Raw genomic sequence first — 23,432 nt, 5'->3', positions numbered from 1 at the left:
CAGCCTTCTCCACGTCCGTCGTTACCAGTTCATCCTTCTCATCCATCAGTGGGGCTGCGCTTTCCTAGGACTTTCTTTTCTGAGTAACTTACCTATATAATCCCTTCCTGTTCTTTGCATCCCTTGCCAAGCTCAATTCCATCCGTGCCTTGGCTTTCCTGATCCCATCCCTGCAAATCTGGACTGCATCCCTGTACTCTTCCCAGGCCATATGTCCCTGCTTCTGGTGCCTGCAAATTTCCTTCTTGTGCCTCAGTTTGACCAGCAGGTCCTTCCTCAGCTATCCTGGTTGTCTGCCCTCCCTGCCCGCTTTTTTACGCAAGGGGATGGAGAGTTCTTGTGCTCTAAGGAAAGCATCTTTAAAGAGCTGCCAGCTCTTCTTGGCTCCGTTGTCTCTAAGGACAGTGTTCCGGGGATCTCATCCATTAGGTCTTTGAATAGCCTGAAGTTTGCTCTTCAGAAGTTCAGGGTTCTGACTTTGCTCGTTGCCAGGCTCATACTCCTTGAGATCAAAAACTCAATCAGGGCATGGTCACTGCAGCCCAGACTGCCTCCAGTCTTCACCTCTTTAATGAGCTCTTCTGTGTTGTTGAGCACCAGGACCAGTAATGTTTCTTCTCTCATTGGTTTGTCTAATACCTGGACCTGGAGTTATCCTCAAAGTACTCTAGGAATCTCCTAGATTGCTTACGGCAGGCTGTTCAGTATTCCAAACAGACACCTGGGGTTAGTGTGTTTGTCCTGTGTGCATTGTGTGGTCTTTTTATTTATTTGTGTTTGTTTCAGAAATCCATGCATTGTAGAATAGATCACAGTGTAGTAAGCGTTCAGACTAATTCGTCTGTTCGTTGGCTAAAACAGCACTGGGTAGTTTTGCTGCCCGTGGGGTTTCCTTAAATGAATGTTTAGCATACAGACTACAAGCATGCGTTGGTGAAGTTCTGAAACAGCGAATACACTACGCCTTCAAAGAAATTACTTTATCAAGTCTGTCTTGCATCAGAATGAAATGTTTGTGAATGTTTCCCATAAGCTGATAACATTTCCATTGAATATGTAAACTGCAGACATTTTGTGTATGCAAAATTCATGCTTCTCATAAAAAGGATGTGTGCAGAATGAATGTAGCATTTGCTGTGGAGATAAACTCGATAGTGGATTTATTTTATGGGCTAAAAAAGAAGTTTGTGTCCTTGCTATACTGGTCAGATAGTTGCAGTTTGCAGAATTTTTATATTAGTAGTGATAATAGCCTAGGATAGGAAGTGACTTATGTTAATTGGAAATCATTTCAAGTATCTAACCTTTTTCTGGTGTGTGATTGTAAGTGGTGTGCAGTTTGGATTTTAGAGGAAATCTTAAAACAGTTTTCAATAAGCTTTTTGTCTACTGTAAAAAGAACTGTTCTTCATATGGTCTTACATCCTTCCTTGCTGATTTTTTAAATTAGCACATTGGGTTAAGAGTCCTTCTTGTTTGTGAATTGGAAGTGATTGACAACTTAATAATGTTCAGATCTCTTACAATGTAAATGATTTAAGCTACTTCCATTTGTTAGCTGTGAGAAACATCTAAATGTGAGAAAGCTTACACAATTTGATTCTACGTTTGTGCATTGTTCTCCAAATGTGAATAACACCTAGCATATGTAGAAAGATAAAATTAAGCTGTATGGAGGTTTGCCTGATAAACCTTGCTTTTTCACATGCCAAAAGAGGTTTACCAACACTAGCAAAGTTTGTGGTGGTGAAGGGTGTGTGTGGTTACTTATAGAGGAATAAGTAGTTCTCAGTGAGGGAGTTGCATGCACTTAATATGCTCAAGCGCGATGCACAAAAGATTCTTTGAAGTACAGGTTTGTGTTTTTCTTTTTTTTTTGAGAAACAAAAAAACAACAACAACAAAAAAATCCCACACTTCGGAGTGTTTAGGAGTACTCTCCTGCAATAAGAAAAAAAAAATCAAACATAACTAGAAAGCTTTGCTTTTGCTTTCATTAAAAGAAAGCTAGTCTTTGCTTTTATGAACATTTTCTAATGTTCACAGTATGTGAATCTAAACTGTACTTACCAAGGAGACTTCAAACCTTCAACTACACTTAACAGAACAATCTGTGACATAAAACGTAGACCTAACACAATGTCTTTTTTAAAGAAGACAAGGTAAATGCCCAAACTCTTCTGTAGGCAGTGAGATTATTTTATGATAGACTTCATTTGAGAGATTTGTGTCAGTAAATAACATTGCCTATTAGGAAATTACCCGAACTAGGTTTTGGTATACCAAACTAGAAGAGCAGAGTATTACTATTGGCTCATATATAAGTGATGAATGAGAGGGATAAGGTGAAACAGGTTTTTCTTCTCAGTCGCTCTCTTAATAGTGAGGTCAACTGTGTTTTCAAAATGTGAAGGAAAATAACTTGAAAAAGATCTTCAGATCACAAAGACAATAAATGAGTTATTGGAATGCTTCTTCAGATGTAATAGACACATACACATAGAATACACACAGAATTGAAGGCGTTGGAAGAGACCTTGGAAGATCATCGGCTCCAACCCCCCTGTCAAAGCAGGTTCCTCAGAGCAGGCTGCCCAGGTAGGCGTCCAGACAGGCCTTGAATATCTCCAGGGAAGGAGACTCCACAACCTCCCTGGGCAGCCTGTTCCAGTGCTCCGTCACCCTCACTGTGAAGAAGTTCTTTTGCATGTCACTGTAGAACTTCCTGCGCTCCATCTTGTGGCCATTACTCCTTGTCCTGTCCCTGCAAACCACTGAAAAGAGATTGGCCAAATCCCTCTGTCTCCCACACTTCAGGTATTTATACACATTGATAAAATTCCCTCTCAGTCTTCTTTTCTCCAGGCTGAACAGACCCAGGTCTCTCAGCCTTTCTTCATAAGGGAGATGCTTCAGGCCCCGTATCATGTTTGTGCCCCTTAGCTGGACTCTTTCCAGGAAATCCCTGTCTTTTTGTACCAGGGAGCCCAGAACTGGACACAGTACTCCAGGTGAGGCCTGAGCAGGGCAGAGTAGAGGGGGAGGATCACCTCCCTTGACCTGCTGGCCACGCTCCTTTTAATGCACGCCAGGATCTCATTCGCCCTCTTGGCCACGAGGGTACGGTGCTGGCTCATGGTCAACCTGTTGTCTACCAGGACCCCCAGGTCCTTCTCCTCAGAGCTCCTCTCCAGCAGGTCATCCCCCAGCCTGTACTGATAGATGTGGTTGTTCCTTCCCAGGTGCAGGACTCTACACTTGCTCTTATTACATCTCATTTGGTTTCTTCCTGCCCATCTCTCCAGCCAGGCCAGGTCTCACTGAATGGCAGCACAGCCTTCTGGTGTGTCAGCCACTCCTCCCAGCTTTGTGTCATCGGCGTACCTGCTGAGGGCAGACACTATTCCCTCATCAAGGTTGTGAATGAAGATGTTAAACAAGACCGGACCCAGCACTGACCCCTGGGGAACACCACTAGTCACAGGTCTCCAGCCAGACTCTGCACTGCTGATCACCACCCTCTGGTGATTATATGGATCACCATGGGATGTATGGATCACCTCTGGTGGTGATCCATACATCCATACAGAGATGTATGTTACTGTCAATGTGAAAGCAATTACCACAGGCGATTGGAAATCTTTATAGTTGCTAGCTGCATCCATGAAACAAAGGCCAAATGCAGTCGTGTAATTCACTGCTGATCTGAGGCATAGCTCAGAATTAAAAACGTATCAAAGAGGATGCCAGGGACAGAAAGCCTTCCTGCTGCAATTACACAAAGTACCAGGGTCATTTAAGTTAAATAAGTTATGGGTTGATGTGCCAGTTTTAAAGTGTTTTGGATCCTTGCTAAATAGTAAAACCAGTGGAGACCATCAGGAATGTTCTGGAGTGTTAATACATAAAATAAAGAAGTTAACTGAGAGGAACTTAAAAAGATATGGAGTCCAACTGCCTGACTGCTTCAGGGCTCTGCAAAAGCCAAAGCATGTTACTGAAGGCATTGTCCAAACGCCTCGTGAACACCAGGAGGCACAGGGCACCAACCACCCGTCTAGGAAGCCTGTGCCAGTGCCTGACCACCCTCACGGCACAGAAATGTTTCCTAATGCCCAGCCTGGCCCTCCCCTGGCACAGCTCCGTGCCGTGCCCATGTGTCCTGCTATCGGTGACCAGGAGCAGAGACTGGCATCTTCCTGCACAGGCCTGCACACAATAGTCAAGGCAAGGCCACACCAGTGCTAAATCACCTCTATATGCTGTGCTGTGTTAATGCACCCCAAAATGCAGCTTGCCCTCCTGACTGCTGGGGCCTACAGCTGGCTCATGTTGAATCTGCTGTTCACCAGCATCCCCAGGTCTCTTTCTGCAGGGGTGCTCTCCATCCACTGGTCTCCAAAATGGTGCCTGTGAACAGCATTACTCCATACCAGGTGCTGTTTACCCTTGTTGAAATTCATGCCTTTGATGATTGCTCAATGCTGCAATACATATCTTGATGCCTCTGCAAGACCTTTTGTCCTTGCTGTGAGTCATCATCAGCTCCCAGTTAAATATCATCAGCAAACTTGCTAAGGATGCACTCCAACCCTACATTCAGATCACTGATAAAAATGCTGAACAAAACTGGCTGTAGATGTGAGTCCTGAGGAACAAGAATTGAGCCTTGGGGAACACATGTGAGATGTGAACATGAAATGATGATTTTATCGTCTCTCCATGAACTGTGACATTTGATGCTGTAGTGGCAGTACAACTTTTGATCTGGTCTCAGAGAAGTTCTTCCAGGGAGACACTGGATTCCAACACCCCGAGACTGGAAGGCTTGAGTTTACTTTTTTAAGTATGTATGGTAGTGCACACCAGCACAGAAATCTGTACCTCATGGAGGAAGCTCTGCACAGTAATCCTGTGCAGGTGGGAGGGGAAGAGGGATCCTATCAGCTAAAGGTGATAAAGGTCAGAATCACCACTGATCTTGGACGTTACAGAGGATGGATACGTTTAAAGTAAAGCGGTGTTCAAAAAGACCATGAGCTTGCTAGCCAAGAAAGAAAATGGAACATTTGAACAGATTCAAGTGAGGCTCATCTGCAATTTACCATCAAGAAATCATGCTCTGAGGCAGGAATGATGGCAATCAGTGCAAATGTAGGATTATTTATTTATTTATTTATTTTTAGAAAAGTAATTTATTTGAAATCTTTGAAAATAGCTAGCTATTTTCATTTGCTGGAAAGATAGAGCAAATAGAATGTGTAGTCTAAGCAGGCATGTACTGAATGAAATTAGTTTCCTAAAAAAACCACAAGTGTGAAACATGAACATAGAAGCATTGGTACACAGTGGTAGTAATGGTTTGTTACTGAGAGACTAACTCTTTTCCTTCCTCATATATCAGAAACAAAACTGAGCCTATTAACGTAGGCAAGTAAAAGTGAATTTTTGGCAGCGATCTATTTACAGATGCTGTTGGAATTAGCTGATAAAATTGAGTATTTTGCAAAACTTTCATTATGAATTACTCATATATTTCTTGCTGCTATTCTTTTGAGAGCATGTTTAAGACTTTTAAAGAAGACATGTAAACAGATGTACATTTATTAGTCATACAAATACTTTAATTTAGACAAATTTATTCATATATTCATACGCAGTCTAGATACAGTAAAATATATTTTCTTTGCTTATATTTAGGAAATTAAAATGTTTATCAAGAAAATATTGATTAACAATGATAGGATCACACACATACATATTTCTGATGATTTTTGTTAATGGGAAGCATTAATCCAGTTGAACAGATTTAAACGAAGTTTAAAGTCCACTGTTTTTCCAAATAGTCAGGGTGCTTCATAGCCTAGATTCAGTGGTTTTCTCCAGCCAGAATCTAGAAAGAATTTTACTTCAGCAGTATGAACAGTTATTAAGATCTCAGGCCTTAGCAGGTTCCTAAACTAAATACTCAAATGGGTTATTTTTTCTGGATTTAGAAGCTACAGTATGCAAAAATACAAAACAAGTTTGTGGTTGGCTTTGATACTTTTTTTTTCCTTAAAGATACAGAAAGTGTGAATGTGTGAAGAGATAAATACTTTGTATGTCTCCCTTAAGGGTTTCTTGGTCTGTGGGATGAATTTTTTTTCTCCTTCAGAAATGATTGTGGAAAGTGTCTTCAGTATAAGAATTGTAAGGCAAAGAAATTTACATTTAAGATTTTGTATTTGATGTTCTAACTCTTCACAGATTTTTTTTTTTCAAATTTAGATCTGAGAAGTCAAATCTCCTGTTAATATCAGTGCAAGTAGCCTCACAAAGATAAAAAAGTGTGTGTGCACTGAAACTTTGAGAAGAAAGTTCTTAAGCCTTGTGTGACCAATAGTAAATTGCTGTTTCCCAATTAAACACAAACAAACAAACCTGAATGCTTAATATACCACTTTCCATTTTCCCCTAGTCAAGGAGGAGCTGGTAGGAAGGATTAATCAGGGTGTTAAAGACTTAGAGGAGAGAGTCCGAAATCAAAGAGATTAAGCAAACCTTATTAAAAGGGGAAAACAGAAATTGTACGTGATCCTGTTGAAGTCATAAAGAAAATGGTGTCTAGTTTTGTAGCCATCTTGCAATAACGCTACTATGTTGGCTTTCCCCGCTCTCCCACCCCACCATTTTTCATGGAGAGGTGAGATTCAGAGATTTGTATGTATATATGTATATTTGTATGTATGTATGTAGCAGAGGGGGAACCAAAAAATAAATATATGGATTTACTCAAATACACTCCTATCATTGAGTAGCCTTTATTATCACCAGTCCAGTGAAGATAATTCATATAAACTTTTATACTGAAAGATTTAGGGCTTGGAAAATGAAGAAGAAAGAAGGCAAAACAACCATTTTTTTTTTTTTTACAGTACATTTGCAACACTTCAATTGAAGTAGTCCCAAGGCTATGGTTTATAATAAAACCAAAGAATTTACATGAAAGTGCACACTGTAAACTTTCTGAATAAAGATAAAATATCATAATATACTCCTGTAATTAATGTAACTAACATGTAAAAAATGAATGTCTAGGTAAAAGATTGGGTACAGTTAGCCAGCATAGTATGAATTGTGAATTGTACCCTTATATTCTGTATTTATATTCTATCTTACATGTATCTTCACATGTATATGTATCTTCATATCTTATATGAAGAACAGCATGCAAACAACAACAAAATGCTGACTCTTTTTCATCTGCATTTTGTTATTGTTACTTACACATTTTTATGTAGACCTAAATAAAGTTTCCATGCAACAACTTTCCTGAGTTTGTTTTTTTTTTTTTTTTTTTTTTAAATAGAAGGCAAGTTAGATGTCTAGCTTGAAGATAGCTAAGTAAGAGAACATAAATGAGTACAGGCAACAGGACACTGGGTCGTGTAGGCTAGAGATAAAAAGAACACATATGAACTAGATTTGCTTACCATATGTTACTAATAAGTACTGGCTAATAAAGACTTCAGTTACCTGTGCCTATACCGCAGGGCAGTCGTGAGCCACATTACAGTCCTTGTTCCCCAGGCTTTGGACAAGATGAAATCTGTGAGTCTGACCCTCTGGCAGTGAATCTTAAGCACCTGGGGAAGGAGAAAGCTTCTGTGCTCATAAGACTCTTGTTCTGTTTGCCTGGATCCCCAGCACGCCCCAAGGAGAATATCTGTACAGGAAGTTCAGTAAAGCTCAACCAGACGAAGAGCAGTGAAAAGACTGGAAAATGAGGAGTTTGCTGAAGTCTAGACTTTGCTGTCTGGTACAAGTAGCAAACTAAGAGTTACAAAAATACATCTCGACAATCAGTATTATATTTTGTGTCCTTTTGTCAGGACTTCTGTAGCTTAACTATGTTATGCCTTCTTTCATAAAGAGGACCTGCTGGAAAGTTGTAGTGTTGTCAGAAGATACTAGGAATATCAGAATCAGTGAGACATCTAATAAATATTGTAAATTTTCAGTTGAGGAGAAGCCTCTAGATGACCAGCAATAGAGTGCAAGGACTGATAACATATCACGACCATAGGTATCCCTAAAACCAAGCTGTCATGCATAAACAAAGACTGTCAAGCAAATAGAAACTGATGAGCTTTCTACTGGGCCTTAATTTTGTGAAATTATTCTTGAAATAATTGCATTAGGAAGCAAGTTAGAGCCAGGATGTAAAGAGGACCTGTACCTTTATCTCATCACTTAAATAAAAAAGGGCCTTTGAGGGTCATGAAACCATATGTTCTTAGACAAATGGCTAAAGTGGTATTAGTTCATCAAGGCCTTGTTACTTGCTTTGACTGTTCTGTAATATTTTGTCAATTTACGGGATTTATAAAAGACAAAAAGTAAAATAAACTGTAATATTATTAAAATATTTGAACAAGGGTTACTTTTCCTGTGTTGAGAAAAGCTACTGTAAAGTCACGGTAGTATGTGATTGTGTATATGTGATCTGTATTGTCAGTTGGCCAAAACCTTCTGTATTATTTCTTTAGGGATTGCTTCAATATTGTAATCAGCAGAGCACCATCAAATAAGAACAACAAAAAATCTGTCCCTAAATAGTAACTAGTATGAAGATTTCTACTCTTTTTTGGCCAAACTATACCATGGCTCAAGGCCCAGGATGTGTGGCACTTTTTTGTTTGTTTTTGTTTGTTTTTAAACAGTATCTTGAAGACAGATTGGGAAGGAAGTGATTTGTTGGGCAATTCACAATTTTGCAATTCATAGTTAAAAAGTGCAAAATTTGCCTCTTGGTAGGCTCAATAATATATCTTTAGTAGTTTCAAAGTACTCAGTTACAGATCTGGTATCTCTACAGAAGGATTCATTTTTCAAGTACTGCTCTAAAAAAAGAGCAGAAAGCTGAACTAGTGTTTTTGGAGGTCATTTAGTCTTAAGGTAATTTTCTACCCCTGAAGAAATACAGAAAGCATAACTAATAATTTAAAGCTTTTTTTTTTTTTTTTTTTTTTTTGGCGATGGAGAGTGCTAGAGGGGAGAGGAGTTTGATTATTCTATGTGAAAACCTGTCCAATCATATTCTGATATCTCCCTTTCCCCCCCTTTTTTTTCATGTGTGTGTTTTACATTTAGATTTAGAACAGATGCATTCACTGTTGTTTGTCTTTCATAAATTCCTCCTTCAGGATTCTTCTGTTCTGGTCAGCACTTAAATATTCATCTCATTGACATGATCTGTTGCTTACCACTGCTTAACCTTTCTTGAATAAAGCCCATTATAGAGCCTAAACCTTTTGTTTTAAAACTGTAGACAGATTATCTTTCCCAGATCCAGCTGTGCTGATTAAAGGCTATGTAGCTGCTAGCTGTTCTTTACTACCAAGAATGCCCAGTGTGTTACCTGTTCCACTCATGGAGCAATTTGTGAGTGCTCCCAATGTCAGGCAAAACTGGCTGAGATAACACTTGTTAGATGTTATGCTCTTAAGCAAGTGCAAGTGACTTTGCTTGAAGTGAATCAGGAAGAACAAAAGCTTTTTGCGTGGCTGCAAGCTTCTGACAGGTCTAGTTTTGGGCATAGCTGTTTACAGAGTGAATGTCTGTTTATTACCTTTCTCGAACAAGAGTATTACTGTGTCATCTCTCTCCAGACTCAGATCTGAATACAAAATCTGACATTACATTTGTGTTAATACTGACGTATGAGAGCTTAGGCACAATAACTTGTGTATTTGTTGTACAAGTAGTAGTAAAAATGACTCCATCGCATATTGACTGGTAAACAGAGGACGACAAAGCCATAAACATCATTTTAGTAAGAAAAGAGAGTATTCCTATGTAGCATGGGTGAAGTGATAAGAATCTGACTTGGTTTTGTAAGGTCAGATTTTAAAAATGAACAATAAAATTGCTATGTAAGACCCATGGAGTTATATAAGAAAAATATATATAAATATATAAAATACATTTACAGTTTGCCTAAATTAAGATTCTTTTTTTTAGGGCATCCAAAATGGATCTCAAGACTGCTCTGGAAGAATGTTCAATGGCACTGAATTTATTTCTAAACAATAAGTTCTCTGAAGCCCTGGAATTACTTCGTCCATGGTGAGATCATGTTATTTGCTTACGTTACTGTAAACAGATAGTGTGAAATGTGATAAGTGGTAGCTGAAGATTAATTTATAGCTCTGGAAATAATAGCTTTCATTTATTCCCTCATGTCCAAAAACATTTCTCAATATTCTGGGCCTTTAGCAGTGCACATATTTCTCCTTAAGTCCATCACAGACCTGTTAATGAAGCACTTAATTGGTTTGTTATAGTTTATCATTAAAGTTGTCTTTTCTAGTGCATAATGAAAAAATGGAAGAACAGGACCTTATCCAATGTATCTTTGATCAGAGAATTTGTGCAAAGGAGCTGCTTTTTGAGCATATTAGTAAAGCTAATTAGGAAAACTCTAAATTCTCTTTCGAATGCTTTTAAAATTACATCTGTGTGACAGTAGTGTTTACTTTTAAATCAAACCTTCCAATTTAACGACTGTCTATCTTCTGCCATGTTGCATTTGGTCAGTATAATTAAGTCTTCATAAATTGATGGACACAGTTATGTAGCATGTTCTAGAGAGCGTGTGTGCTTTTGCTTTCATACTATCACTGTAATAAGAACAGTACTGATAAACCTGTAAATAAACAATATCAGTGGTTTATCTGCTTGCTCTGTTTGTTCTGACTTTCAAGTTTTTGAAAGCACTCTCTTACCACTTCACTGAGATAAAATACAGATGGAGCAGATCCCTTAGTAGCAGTGCTGAAGCCTATAACAAACAGTACAAACTAATTTGTTCTGGAAGGTGTTGCTAATAGTCACGCCAAATCATCTGCTGGGACTCTTTCCATACCCACATCCATTACAAGTGTAGGTAGCTAGAAGATACTGAAAGGTTGATTGGGTGAAGGTAGATGACCTGTGACTGTGGGGAAAAGAAATACAGGCAGCTGGGATCAGACGCAAATTCATGGTCCTTTTCCTGTCTGCCTCCTGAAGAAGGTGCATTTTGTGGGTATTTCAGTGAGGGGGTTCTGTAGCACATGTAGGTAGTGGCATAAAGTTCTTGCTCTGTTGTTTGGTAATAGTAATATGGGGTAAAAATGATGTGTTGATGATTTTAAGAAGGTAGACTACAAAATTACATGTAGTAGAGCAACATTTTGAGAACTCCCAGCTGCGAATCTGTTTGCAAAAACTTTATTTTGGGGTATTATCACAAAATACTTAGTACCACATGCAAGGTTTGTGCTTGTGTGTATTAATAAAAGAACATACATATATTTCCAAAATTTTAATATATATATATATTTCCTTATATATATTATTTTGCCTTATAAAATAAAAAAGCCATGTAATTCATACCCCGTTTTATACTGCAGTTTTTTACATATAGTGAAGTGTTTGTTTTAGTTGATGTATTCTATGAAGAAAAATATTATAAACTCCATGGTTTCAGTACTTTGAGTCCCTGGCAGCTAATAGACTCTAAGCCTCTTATACAGCATATTCAGCTAATCTGCAAAGGAGGACTTAGCCCAGTGAAGAAACAGAAAGCCACCTTTTAAAAAGTAAAAGCCCAATTCTTTTACAGAAAAATAGCCTTTTAATGAAAGTTAGACTTGAGTCTTTAAAATACCTAAATAAAAATAAGCGAAAGAGTTGACATCTTTAAAAAATAAACATTCCAAGGATCTGTCTTCCTTTCATCTGCTGAAGTTTTCTGTCTTCAAAACTGTGCTTGTGGTGTGGCTCGTTGATTGAAAAAACATGTTGAGGAAACTGGAGAGGATCTAGCAAAGGGCTAGCAGGATAGCTAGAAAACTAATACATATGACTCCTGAGATTGCAAGTTGAGCTTGTTTCAGTTCGTCAAAAAAGACTTAGGGGATTAATCTAATAGTGGTTTGTAGCTATTGAGGGGAAGTTTCAAAGATAGAGACAGTCTTATCCATAGTGGCAGATGGTAAAACAAATGGCAGTTACCATAAGTTGAAGCTTAGGAGGTTCAAACTGGTCATTAGGAAAAAGTACATGTACATTGAATGACTAGTAGACAACCAGAGGAGTGGGCAGACTTCATTTTCCTGAAGCTTTCAAAACCCAGCTGGTAGGTTTCACTCCAGTTTCCCCTTTCCAACAGTTGCTTTGATGGTGTGAGAAATTTTTTTCAATGTTGTGAAAGCCAGGCTGATTCAAAGTAGCCTTTTATGCAGGACTGAGCACATGGGTACTGGCCTTTAACAGATGCAGATTGTTTTATCTCTGGATCAGTTAGTAATTTTATAAGGATGTCCCTACCTCTTATGTTAAGTGAAAGCAGAGCTGAAAGAGTATTTATGTCAAGGCTTAATTAGCTAAATTGAACAGATATGCCAGTGGACTATAAATGGGTGTATAATTAAGTGCAAATGTTTGTGTAACCCAGTTTGTATATTTTCTGGGACTTGCTGCAAATCCCTTGTGGAGGTAGACAAGTAGCACTGTGGGGAAAATACTGATTGTATTTACTAGGCTATGTCCCTAACTTTATTTTCATGCTTTATTCTTCTGTCCTTACACAAACTCATGTAGGTGTCTCAGACAGCATTTAATTTTGTCTTTTAATTTAAATTTTGGTTAAAATGCACAAGACTTGTATGTTTGCCATAGGTCTAAAGATAGTATGTACCATGCCCTTGGATACAGCACTATTTTAGTTATGCAAGCTGCTATGACCTTTGAACAACAGGATATACAAATGGGAATTTCTACAATGAAAGACGCTTTGCAAACCTGCCAAAGGTAAACTTGAGAAATTTACATTTTTGAGGTATTTTTTTTGAGGTTCCTCATTTATGATTAGTTATTTTTGCTATGCATCATGTTAAATTGTAATGTTGTAATTTCATTGATGGGGCCCTGCCCTTTTCAGTATGCAGAAGAGTGTAAACAGATAATAAGCAAATGTTTAATATTTGTGATGAATTACTTTCTGGCATGTAAAATGCATTCTTTTTCTGAATGTAGAGTTGTGTATTCGGCTTCTGCATAAGGCTGAGGTGTTTGTAAATAGCAGTGAATACGTTTTTATAATGGCATACCTTAAGATAAACCATCACCTTTATAATATGAATTATTGAGATTTGTTGAAACTAAGATGTGTGACTGATACGGGATGTCCAGTGTAAAATTCCATATCTGACATAAATACATCAGTATTTTATGACTTTTTATGTTCTCATTTTTGTTGAAAACGTAGCTCCTTGATTTTCATTGTAATTCTGAGACCAGGTTTGAGAACAAATGGAAGAATAACTTGACTTCAAATTTTTATTGTGGCTTGCCCAGCATCATAAAGAACTCTGCAGGAGTTTTGTTAATGTGTGTGACTTTTTCTCAAAAGTCTTGTTTTAAAAGCTAGAGGTCCAATGAGAAACATGTGATTCATTCCCCAGCAGTGTTCTTGCATGTGAGCTGAGTTAGGCGGGAACCCCATGGCTGGAACTGGGGAATGGTATGCTCTTGTATACTTAGCATAGATTAAATGCATACTTGAAAGGTATTTTAAGGTTGCATAGGCTTCTGGGCCTGTCAGCGGCCACGATTAGACTAAAAAAATTGTAGCTATTGACCTTCCTAAGAATGTCTACAATTTGTGGTTGGAAATAGTTAAGAATTATAAATAAGTTCAAGTTCTTGTTGAAATGTCACTTATGCTACATGGGTTTCTTTTCTTCCATGTATGACTGATTCAGATTCAGGAAAAGAAACACAGTGGTAGAGTCCTTGTCCAATCTAGTTTCTAAACAGTCAGTGGATCAGTTGAGTGAAGGTAAGTGGTTTATAATACAATTAAAATAACAAAATGAAAAAAGCTCAAGAACACCCAGCCAACGCACACTAATATGCTTAACTCTTTAATTTGACTTTAGTGTCTTACAGTTAAAACAAGAAGCAACCCCCTCCCCCCCTCAAAACCCTGCATGTTCCATCTTCAAATATTGCAGAGTCCTTTGGGAGCAATGTTGATTAGTGCGGACCAATCACTTATGTGTCCTTTTCAATGCATAGTTTCATGAAATGGTGTATACAGGCTTATTTGTTAGACTGAGCATGCATGATGAAGTAAGAGAGCAATGTGTTTGACAACCAGTTACAGGACTGAGGAGAGTTTTGTTTTTGTTTTTTTTTTTTTTTTAGCTTAAGACAATTGCCAAAAGGTTTAAGAATCATTGGTGCTGTGGAATAAGTCCTTATCCTTAGTTGTATTTGAATCTGAATATATTAACAAGTTTTGTGCTTGTCTGTTTTGCCTTAAGGTGTTTTGGGAAATGGTATCAGTACATTGTTCATGGCTCTGAAAATGCTGATCTACTATTTCCGATTCAGGCAGAATCAAGTATGCATTTTTTTCTAACCTGACACAAAAGAACCCTCTTTAATACTGGACACATCAAACTCACCATGTGTGCATTGTACATACAGCAGCCTTATGCATGTGGCTGGTCTTGCAGCATGCAGTTACTCTCACTGCAGAGTAACTTGTGTCATGTGTGTTAAGTCAAATGGTCTTTAGTGGTGCATGAGGACAGAAAGTCTGCCTGGGGCTTTCAGATTGCTTAGCATGACTCAGTAAAAACATGTTTGTAACATTCTACTGGACTTAGGAAACAGCTGAGCTGTTGTGAATGTTACTGTTCGTCTGTAGAAGTTTTCTAAGACAGTGTTTGAGGAACCGGTTGCTTTAGGCTCAGTTTTAAACGTAGTGTCAATGCAAAGTGCAGGAGATCATCCATCAGCATGGTAAGTAGCTTTTGCCTAAGGCTGAAGACAGCTCTGGCAAGATCAAGGTTTTTGTCTGAGGAGAGGTGAAACAGAAAACTGTTTTTAGCCAGCTTCTCAATTATTAGTTCTGATGGGATCTGTTTGTTACTGCTGTTATCCAGCAGTTACCAAAAGAGCAACAGCAGAATCTTACTTTTTTTCTTGGCAGCATTTTATTAGTTCCATTGAGCTTGAGAATATTAACAACAGCAATGTTGACAGTAGATAACTTTTCTTTCTTGTATAGAGGAAATGCATGCTGAAATCTGCTATGCTGAATGTTTACTGCAGAAAGCAGCTCTCACCTTTGTACAGGTAAAACCAACTGTTAATTTTGTATCTTTGTGTAACAGTTTAATGGAAGGATGTTCATGTTTGTAGAACATCATCCCCACAATAGATATGTTGTTTAAAAAACAAACTTCTTCCTCTTTGAATGAATATTACTTCATGACGGTGATTGAAAGTACAGCAAATGCTATGCTATCCAGCAAAACTCTTGCTTTTTGTTTTGTTTCTTTGAATAACCAAAGATGTTATTGTTACCCAGGAATGAAAAACCGAAGGTATCATACAGATGGTAGATTTAAATTAATGCCATCACTTCTAGAATAGTCTAGGACTTCAAAAAGACATTCAAATACGAGGAAATGTATAACAAAATGTCATTTTAAAATGCAGTTGGTTTTTTTTTCTTCTTTTCACGAAAAGGATGGAGTGTTTCCAACTTACAATATTATACCTGATATGTGCTTGTCTTTAATTTGGTATCACTCTCTCTACCCCTTTGAAATATCGTCATGAACAATATAGTAATGAATTATTATAAAATGGGCATGCCTTAGCATTGCTGAGGTAATCTTATGGTTCACATAAGGGTCTGCATTTTGCTGTTGTCTTACGCTTCTTGTTTAGCTTATGTTTCAGAGACTTAATGTTAGCGATCTAAAAATTGGTTAGAAAACAGTTGTTGTTTCCTCATACTTTCATTGCTTGTGTGTTGTTGTTCAACAAATGTTTAATTAATGTATTTTAGATAATTCCTTCAGATATAAGTTATGAAGAAGTAAAGCACAGAGACATATTAAGATCAGATGGGCCTAAAAGGTTAATTTGGCTCAGCTTTATAAACCACTTAATACAATACTTAGGCCAGAAGTGTCAGGAAATGTTAGTAGTGGAATGCCAGTCTTATAACTGCCTTTCTCTATTCCTAATAAAACAAGAGCAAACCACTTGTTGGTTGTTTATTTGCTTCTTGATTTTGTTTTTTAATTATTAAAGAATTTTTAAATACGTGTCTTCAATTATGGGACTGTATGAAATGAAATACCTTTAAGGGAAGTGTATCCTTTCTCTAGAGCAGCATCTGCCTGTCCATCATTTCAGTTCCACTGCAGTTTGCTGTAATACCCTACTCTGATGACTGCTGCCATACACCATATTTTTCATCCTTAATTGACCTTGATTCATCTGAGGATGATGATGATAATGAAAATGTAGTCAGTCAGAAAGAGGTAGAAAGAATGCTTGTACTAAAACATCTGCATTTGGTTGTCCAGTCTTACAGACAGAACAGTTGAGGTTTTTCAAAATGGTGATCCATTTATGGAAGCCAACGTTTCCTTCAGTTCCAGATTCTGATGCTCTTCTAAAACTTTTTTTTTTCTTTTTTTTTCTTTTTCATGTCATACATGCTGTACTTGGGTATTTAATCGGGATTTTTGAAATGCCGGTACACATTCCCCTTCTGTGCTAATTCTAAGAGAAAAAAAAATCTCCTGCTTAATTGTTAACCATCTTGCTATTCAGGAACTTATTTTTGATGGCTAATAGATTGTGGTTTTGATTTTCTAGAGGCGAATGAATACATGTTGGATAGTACGTGTAGTTGCTGTTATTAACGATGGGAATTCATCTGTTTAGGGGATTTTTCGGTATATCTTCTGCCAGGTCTCAGGCTTGCTTGTGTGTGTCAGAAACGGCTTTCCAAAATTTTTTGTGAAGATTCCTACAGCACCATCTGGTGGAGAGTTTTCTGTTTTTCACTTAGATGCATTAGAAATCTAGTTAATAGTAATGGTAGCTCTGACCACTCTGCTTCTTTTTAGGTTGTAAAACTTGTCACATGCAACAGAAAAATGTTTCCCTAACAACTTAATGCATTTTCTAACTTAGGCTTAGAGATCATTCTAATAACTGAAATGCATTTTTAAAATTTCCAATGTCTTTTTAAGTTCTAAATCAATTAAAATGTAGCTTGAAGTTTATGTCTGTTTATATGTAATAGCTAAAAACATATTTTGTATAATCAATATTTTTTGTTTCAGGATGAAAATATGATCAACTTTATCAAAGGTGGCCTCAAAATTAGGACGAGTTATCAAATATACAAGTAAGTCCTTAGAAAACACTGAGGTTTAATGTTGGTATAAGGAGGTGCATTAATGCCTCCAAATTTTATATATATATATATAAATAACATTACATTAAATTATATATATATATTATATTAAAATAATACAATGATTATACTTCATATAATTTCTAAGTCATGTTTCCCATCTCCTCCCTTTTTCCTGTATCAAAAGGGAATGTCATCAGGTGCTACAGATGACTCAGGGGAACAAAAGCAAAAATGAAACTTATCACCAATTTGAAGGAGGAGTAAAACTTGGAATCGGAGCATTCAATTTGGTATGACTCTTTCAGACTGTATAAAGTTGATTGTAGAAATTCTGTAGGATTCTTTGCAAATAGGGTACTGTAATCCTATTTTAAAAATATTTATAAAATGTTTCAGAAACAGAGATGCATGTTTTGTAGCTTTTATGCAACATAAAAAGTGCAGTGGCTTTTTGCATGCATGCCTTCTAGGGTCTTTCTACTAATTTATTTTAAATAATGTTTAATTTTATTTGACTAATTTATTTATGTATTGCTTGAGAGGAAAAGCTGCTACATGCTATGTGTAGTATGACATTTTAAGGTTCTTCTACAGTTGGTTACAGGATCCTCGAATGAACATTTTTATGGTAACCCACGTATACTGTTCTATGGCTTCCGTGGCATACTGTAGATTGGCGCTGTGAATTAATGTAGACCATGAGCAAGTTTGGGAGAATAAGCAGTAAGTTACTGGATTTGTACAAGAGACAACTGGATACATCTGCTAGTGTTTTTGTTTACAGTTTACTACATTGTCTTTTAGCATATGCCATGACAGCAGTGAGAGTTGATTTTTGCTGGTATTGTAATTTCTGTATCATTCCAGACTGGAGCTGGCCAGTTCTGTGTATGGTCAGAAGAACTCAGGTTTACCTGCACCTCTCAGTCTTTAAAACCCAAGCAGCTGGTAGATGTCTCTGTACACAAGTGCTCAGACTTATTCTTCGTGAATTTTCCTCAGCAGGAAGCCTAACAGAAAAAGTCTGTTCTGGGCAGTGACTAGAGTGACTAGAGCTTACAAAAGCTAACCTTGAAATAGACCTTCCAGTAATGTTTTCTGAAAAGGTGGTTGTGATCTTTAAAAGTTTTCTGTTGTGTTGAATGTGAAGATTGCAGCTTCAAGAGCAGAAAGTGCATGTAAAGGAGGGTAACAATAGCTAATACTTCTAAAAGAATAGCTTTCTGGTCTGCTAATTCCATGCCTCTAAAGAAGGAACAAGTAGAATTTTGTATACCATTGTATCATTCAACTGGGAGTCAAGGAAGATAACAATTGTGGATTGTAAGTGCTACCAAAATAGATAATACTTTCTTCTGATTCCATATGGCTCAAATTTTTTGAACAATTCTGATCAGATCTGAACAATTCCTCACAGAAGGATCATTATCTGAAAAAACACAGATGGACTTTTTCTTGCTGTTTCTATGCTGGCTGATCATAAAGAGTCTGAATTTTCCTTAAGCTGCAAACTGATTGCATATTGTTGATCATGCATGTCTATTTTTGAGTTCTTTTGTGTTTTACTTTTTCACTGATGTGTAGTGGCATTTGATATAGTAGTTTTTGGTTGAAGCTTATAGTGTTTTTACGCTTTTTTTGAATGTATATATTTTTGTTTGAAATGTATTACAGATGCTGTCATTGTTACCGGGAAGGATCCTCCGACTTTTAGAATTTATTGGATTTTCTGGCAACAGGGTATGGGATTTGGTATTTTATTTGCTTTTTCAAATTAGACTTTTCTCAGGTAATGATTGGGTGTGTTTATTGTTACATATTTCACACTAAATGTATAATGATCTACATAGCTGATTAATATTTTAGTGTTATTAAAAAGTTAAGTAGGCTAGATTATGCAGGCAAGAAAGCATATTTGATATTTGACTCTTGAGCAAGCAGAGGAGATGGCCAGTATGCTTCAGAGATGGTTCCCTTCCCATTTCCCCTTTCTGAATTCCTCCTCTCCCCTTCTCCCTTCTCCCATCCCCTTTCCCATTGTTCTGTATTTTGCAACCCTTTACAACTCCTTTTGCCGCCTACAAAAAACGAAAAAAAAACAAAACACAGAATTATATGTAACTAAATTTCAAGTTATTCGTGAACCAAAGAGTCACCTTATGGTCTTACTGCTCGTAGGTTGTTCACAAGTACATTTTGTTTATATAAAATTAGACTTCAATAGAGTCCTTTTCGTTCTGTTTATTCCGGTAAAAATTCTAGTTCACTGAGCTTCATGATGAAGCTCTTTGACAATACACATTAGTGTCCTGACTGAAAAGGTGATAAAAGCTGAAAGGAAAGCTGAACAATTTTGTAGTAACACCACATTTTTTGCATGGTGCTTGAATTCTCCTGTAACTCGACAAGTTGCTATACAGTAAAACTTCTTTTTTTTTTTTTTTAATCAAAACTGTTACAATCTGTTTCTGAAGAGCAACTGCTCTTAAGAAGGGAACCTCTGAACTCGTCTCGACAATCCTCAAATAGTCAAGCTGTAATTTAATGGGAATAAACTGGAATAGATAGGAAAATCTTTCTTATGTAAGAACAGAATAAATCTCCATGAATCTTTTTCAATAATCAGAAATTGAATTGTAATTTATGAAAACACTGTATAGAAGTTGGTGTGTTAGTAGAACTAATATTTTGACCAGAACCTCAAAATAGTGGCTGACTTGACAGGAGAAAATTAAGGATAACCAGTGATTTCTCCAAAGGAGGACTCTTGCCTAGAAGTAGCACTGAATAAGCTGAGAGAGTTCCCTACCAAATATAAAGACATTATTCTAAAAGGCTCATATCCAGAAAGTAGTGGAGAAAAGATTTAGACCCGTGTGGCTGCATGGTCTGTGACATTGATACTTCACCAAAGCAATTAAACGCATGGGTAATTTTATTCAGCATTGACTTAGTCTACTCCTTGCTGAGTGCTGTCAGCTGCGTCAGAACTGTTTTGGTAGAATATTGTGTTGGATCTGAGATAATGAAATGCTGAATTATGAAATACTTGTATTTAAAAGGATAAAACATGCAGGTGAGCTAGAAATGATTAAGAGTACTATAGTACTATACTCATAATTAATTCTTCATGTGTTTGTATTTTTTCTTAGGAGTTAGGCCTCCATCAACTACAGGAAGGTGCATCTGGCAGCAGTTTGAGGGCCATTCTGTGTACTTTCACCCTGCTGGTTTATCATACTTACGTCTCCTTAATCCTTGGTGAGTCCCACTGTGTTCAGTCATGCTACACATTTTGAAAGATATTCTGCTTTTTGAACTGAGTTTAAAAACTGTGGCTAGTAGTTTTGTAAGAGGAGTTTGCTGTGTACTTTGTTACGATCTGAAAGTCACGCCTCTAACAGAGCTATAATTGCAAAACCAGCAAGGTAGATATTGTTCTGTTGACAACCTATTTCATTTGAAGGGCTATCCTAACACGCAACAGCAAAATATTAGAAAACACTTCTCAAATGTGAGGAAACGATTGCTTTTGCCACATGAATGTTACTATTAATTCTGTATGCGTCTTTGACATACATGTTTATGTTCTTTAGTTTCAAAGTATTTCAGTCCTTGTCCCTTAGGCTCATCAGGAAATTAGGGATAACTTCATTTCTTTCAGGTTCACCCCTACTTTGTAACTGAGCTCAAAATTAGTAAAGGGGCAGCTGAAGAACGTTTTCATAACTTGACAGAGCAATTACAGGGACTTGAAAATGGAAAAGGAATTTATAATGGAATGGTTTAAAGAATATTAATGTATTTTAACCTTTGTCTACTTACAGGCATTTATTATCTTAAAAACTATTATTTCTTGCAAGACAAGAACTGATTTTTATAGAAACATAATATGATCAAATAATATTTCTGCTTTTGAGTAGAGGTGGTCATTCTTTAATTTATTCAAGCCATAAATAGGATTTTGAAACCACAATCTTAATCTGTTACACTTTTTTTTTAATTTATTTAAAGTAGACTAAGGTTGGTTTATTGTGATTTCTAGGTACAGGGGACACCAACCTCGAGGAAGCAGACAGTCTTCTTGAACCCTACCTCCAGAAGTTTCCAAATGTGTGTATTCTCAATACATTTTGTAATAGTAATGTATTTCCTTAAGCTTAAAGTAGTAACTAAGTATTTTTCTCCTTTCCTTTCAAGGGTTCCATTATTCTCTTTTATGCTGCCAGAATAGATATACTGAAAGGAAATTTTGAAAAGGTAAATCAATTGTTTTCTTTTTAAGATTTTTATTTGTACAGTGTTCAGCTTGGGGTGAAAAAATATGTATGATTCATCTTGGTAACTATTTAGTTGGACTGATAATTATGCTCATTTTCCTGTTTGTGTTTAGTGTTAATATTGATTCCAGCTTTTATTCTAAGATAAGCTGAGAGAGAAGATTATTTCATTTTTCTAGTCAAGAGTGTTCTCTGCTTGGGTGCTACGAAGGAATTTGCTCTGTAATTAAATGTGGCTCTATCATGGAGATTTAACCTGTAATTGAACCAATTTTCATTATTCTTACTTTTCTAAATCCTAGGCACAGTTAACGTTCCAGGAATGCATAGCAGCCCAGCAAGAATGGAAGCAGATTCATCATCTCTGTTACTGGGAACTAATGTGGTGCTACACATTCCAGCAAAACTGGCTTCAAGCGTATCGGTATGCAGACCTCCTCAGCAAAGAGAACAGGTGGTCTAAGGTAAATGAGCAGGCAGATATTACTGTGTTATACCAGTAGCCGTTCCACAGTTAAATATGCATTTCAGTGTGCGGAATCAGTGGAATTTTTCCTTTCTTATGAACTCAAAAGCAAAGGGACAATGGAACCAAATGGTATATTGTGTGGACAAGGGGGAATTTTTCTTATGGTACCATTACGAGAAATGCTTCAGTGTTGGGGTGCTTAATCAGAATTAAGAGAAAGAAGAGGGAGAGGAAAGTAGTTAACTTGCAGATGTAATTTCTAATATTTGCTAATAAAACTTGGCAGAAGAAACTGTGTGTGTTTGTTAATTATAAAAAGACAAAAGAAGGCATAGTCAGAACATGCTTTGTGACATGAAATAAAAGGCTGCTGGAGACATGCAGGGTAATCTACCTTCTCCTTGTAAAAACTGTTCTCACAGTATGACCCCAGCACAACAGACAAATGTACATCCTTTGTCTGTTCTTTTCTATGTTGTTCTTTTATGCTTAGTGGAAAAGGGAATATGGCCAGTTTTTGAAAAAAGAGGAAGTGTGAAGTGTAAATGTCTTGAACAGAGTTATAAAAGTTTCTTTTCTTTTCTGAAAAGTCCAGTTACTGAATTTCCCTTGATTCAGTTCTCAGATATGTTTTTGTTTGCTTGTTCGTTTGTTTTGTTTGTTTGTTTTTAGCTTATCTCTGCACATAACAGATCAGATGACATTTCTGGACTTCAGAAGACTTTTATCTGTCATTAACCTAATTTTTTTATCAGTTATTTAGGTAGTATATTGTCATATTCTTTGCAGAAAAGACCTTTAATATTGACTAACTTATTAAGAATATTAGCAAATATACTGAAAATAAAATTATAAATTATATGAAAAAAGAGATGCGTAGCTAAACTTCAGTAGTTCCACTTGCATGAGAACTACTGGAAACACTTCACTGTAACAATTGGGGTAAGATATTTCAGTCTTTATTGTATTGATTGAACAGAACAAATTAGATGCAGTAATATATGAACTTTTCGTTTGAAACAGGCAATATATGTATTCCAGAAAGCAGCAATTTTATGTATGCTTCCAGAGGAAGATTTGAAAAAGACTGGTGAGGACATTGTGTCTTTGTTCAGGTAAACATTTATAGAATAACTAAAAATGCAGTTGTCATGTCCCATCCCCATTCCTGCCCCGCAAATGTTTTTGACTTAAATATCTTTGTCTTGTATCATTTGCTCCCTACTTATAACCAGCACCTTTTTAGCTTTTCTCATTATTTTTTAGCATCACATTGTTTAAAACACTGCTTTTATTAGCAACATACATCCTGCATATGCAGGGTGTGTGGTGTGGAGAACGTAATAATGTACTAACTGAAATAAGAGCAAATATTTCATATTTTACTAATATTAAGGAAATTATGTATTTAGGC

General features: G+C 36.8%; 1 protein-coding gene across 2 annotated transcripts in view; it reads left to right on the top strand.

Annotated features, from left to right (window-relative positions):
• The window catches only part of TTC39B (tetratricopeptide repeat domain 39B), a 78,195-nt gene that overhangs the window by 37,824 nt on the left and 16,939 nt on the right, over nucleotides 1-23,432 (top strand). For both annotated transcript variants that reach the window (XM_038170572.2, XM_038170575.2), the window contains exons 3-14: nucleotides 10,006-10,110; nucleotides 12,709-12,840; nucleotides 13,794-13,870; nucleotides 15,110-15,177; nucleotides 17,193-17,257; nucleotides 17,454-17,559; nucleotides 18,944-19,009; nucleotides 20,422-20,530; nucleotides 21,315-21,382; nucleotides 21,470-21,529; nucleotides 21,852-22,013; nucleotides 23,042-23,133. In XM_038170572.2, the coding sequence (XP_038026500.2) occupies nucleotides 10,006-10,110; nucleotides 12,709-12,840; nucleotides 13,794-13,870; nucleotides 15,110-15,177; nucleotides 17,193-17,257; nucleotides 17,454-17,559; nucleotides 18,944-19,009; nucleotides 20,422-20,530; nucleotides 21,315-21,382; nucleotides 21,470-21,529; nucleotides 21,852-22,013; nucleotides 23,042-23,133 (1,110 nt within the window). The remainder of the gene's footprint in view (nucleotides 1-10,005; nucleotides 10,111-12,708; nucleotides 12,841-13,793; nucleotides 13,871-15,109; nucleotides 15,178-17,192; nucleotides 17,258-17,453; nucleotides 17,560-18,943; nucleotides 19,010-20,421; nucleotides 20,531-21,314; nucleotides 21,383-21,469; nucleotides 21,530-21,851; nucleotides 22,014-23,041; nucleotides 23,134-23,432) is intronic.

Source organism: Anas platyrhynchos, chromosome Z (genome assembly GCF_047663525.1).
Source record: "Anas platyrhynchos isolate ZD024472 breed Pekin duck chromosome Z, IASCAAS_PekinDuck_T2T, whole genome shotgun sequence".
NCBI lineage: Eukaryota > Metazoa > Chordata > Aves > Anseriformes > Anatidae > Anas > Anas platyrhynchos.
This window is presented reverse-complemented; position numbering and strand designations above follow the sequence as displayed.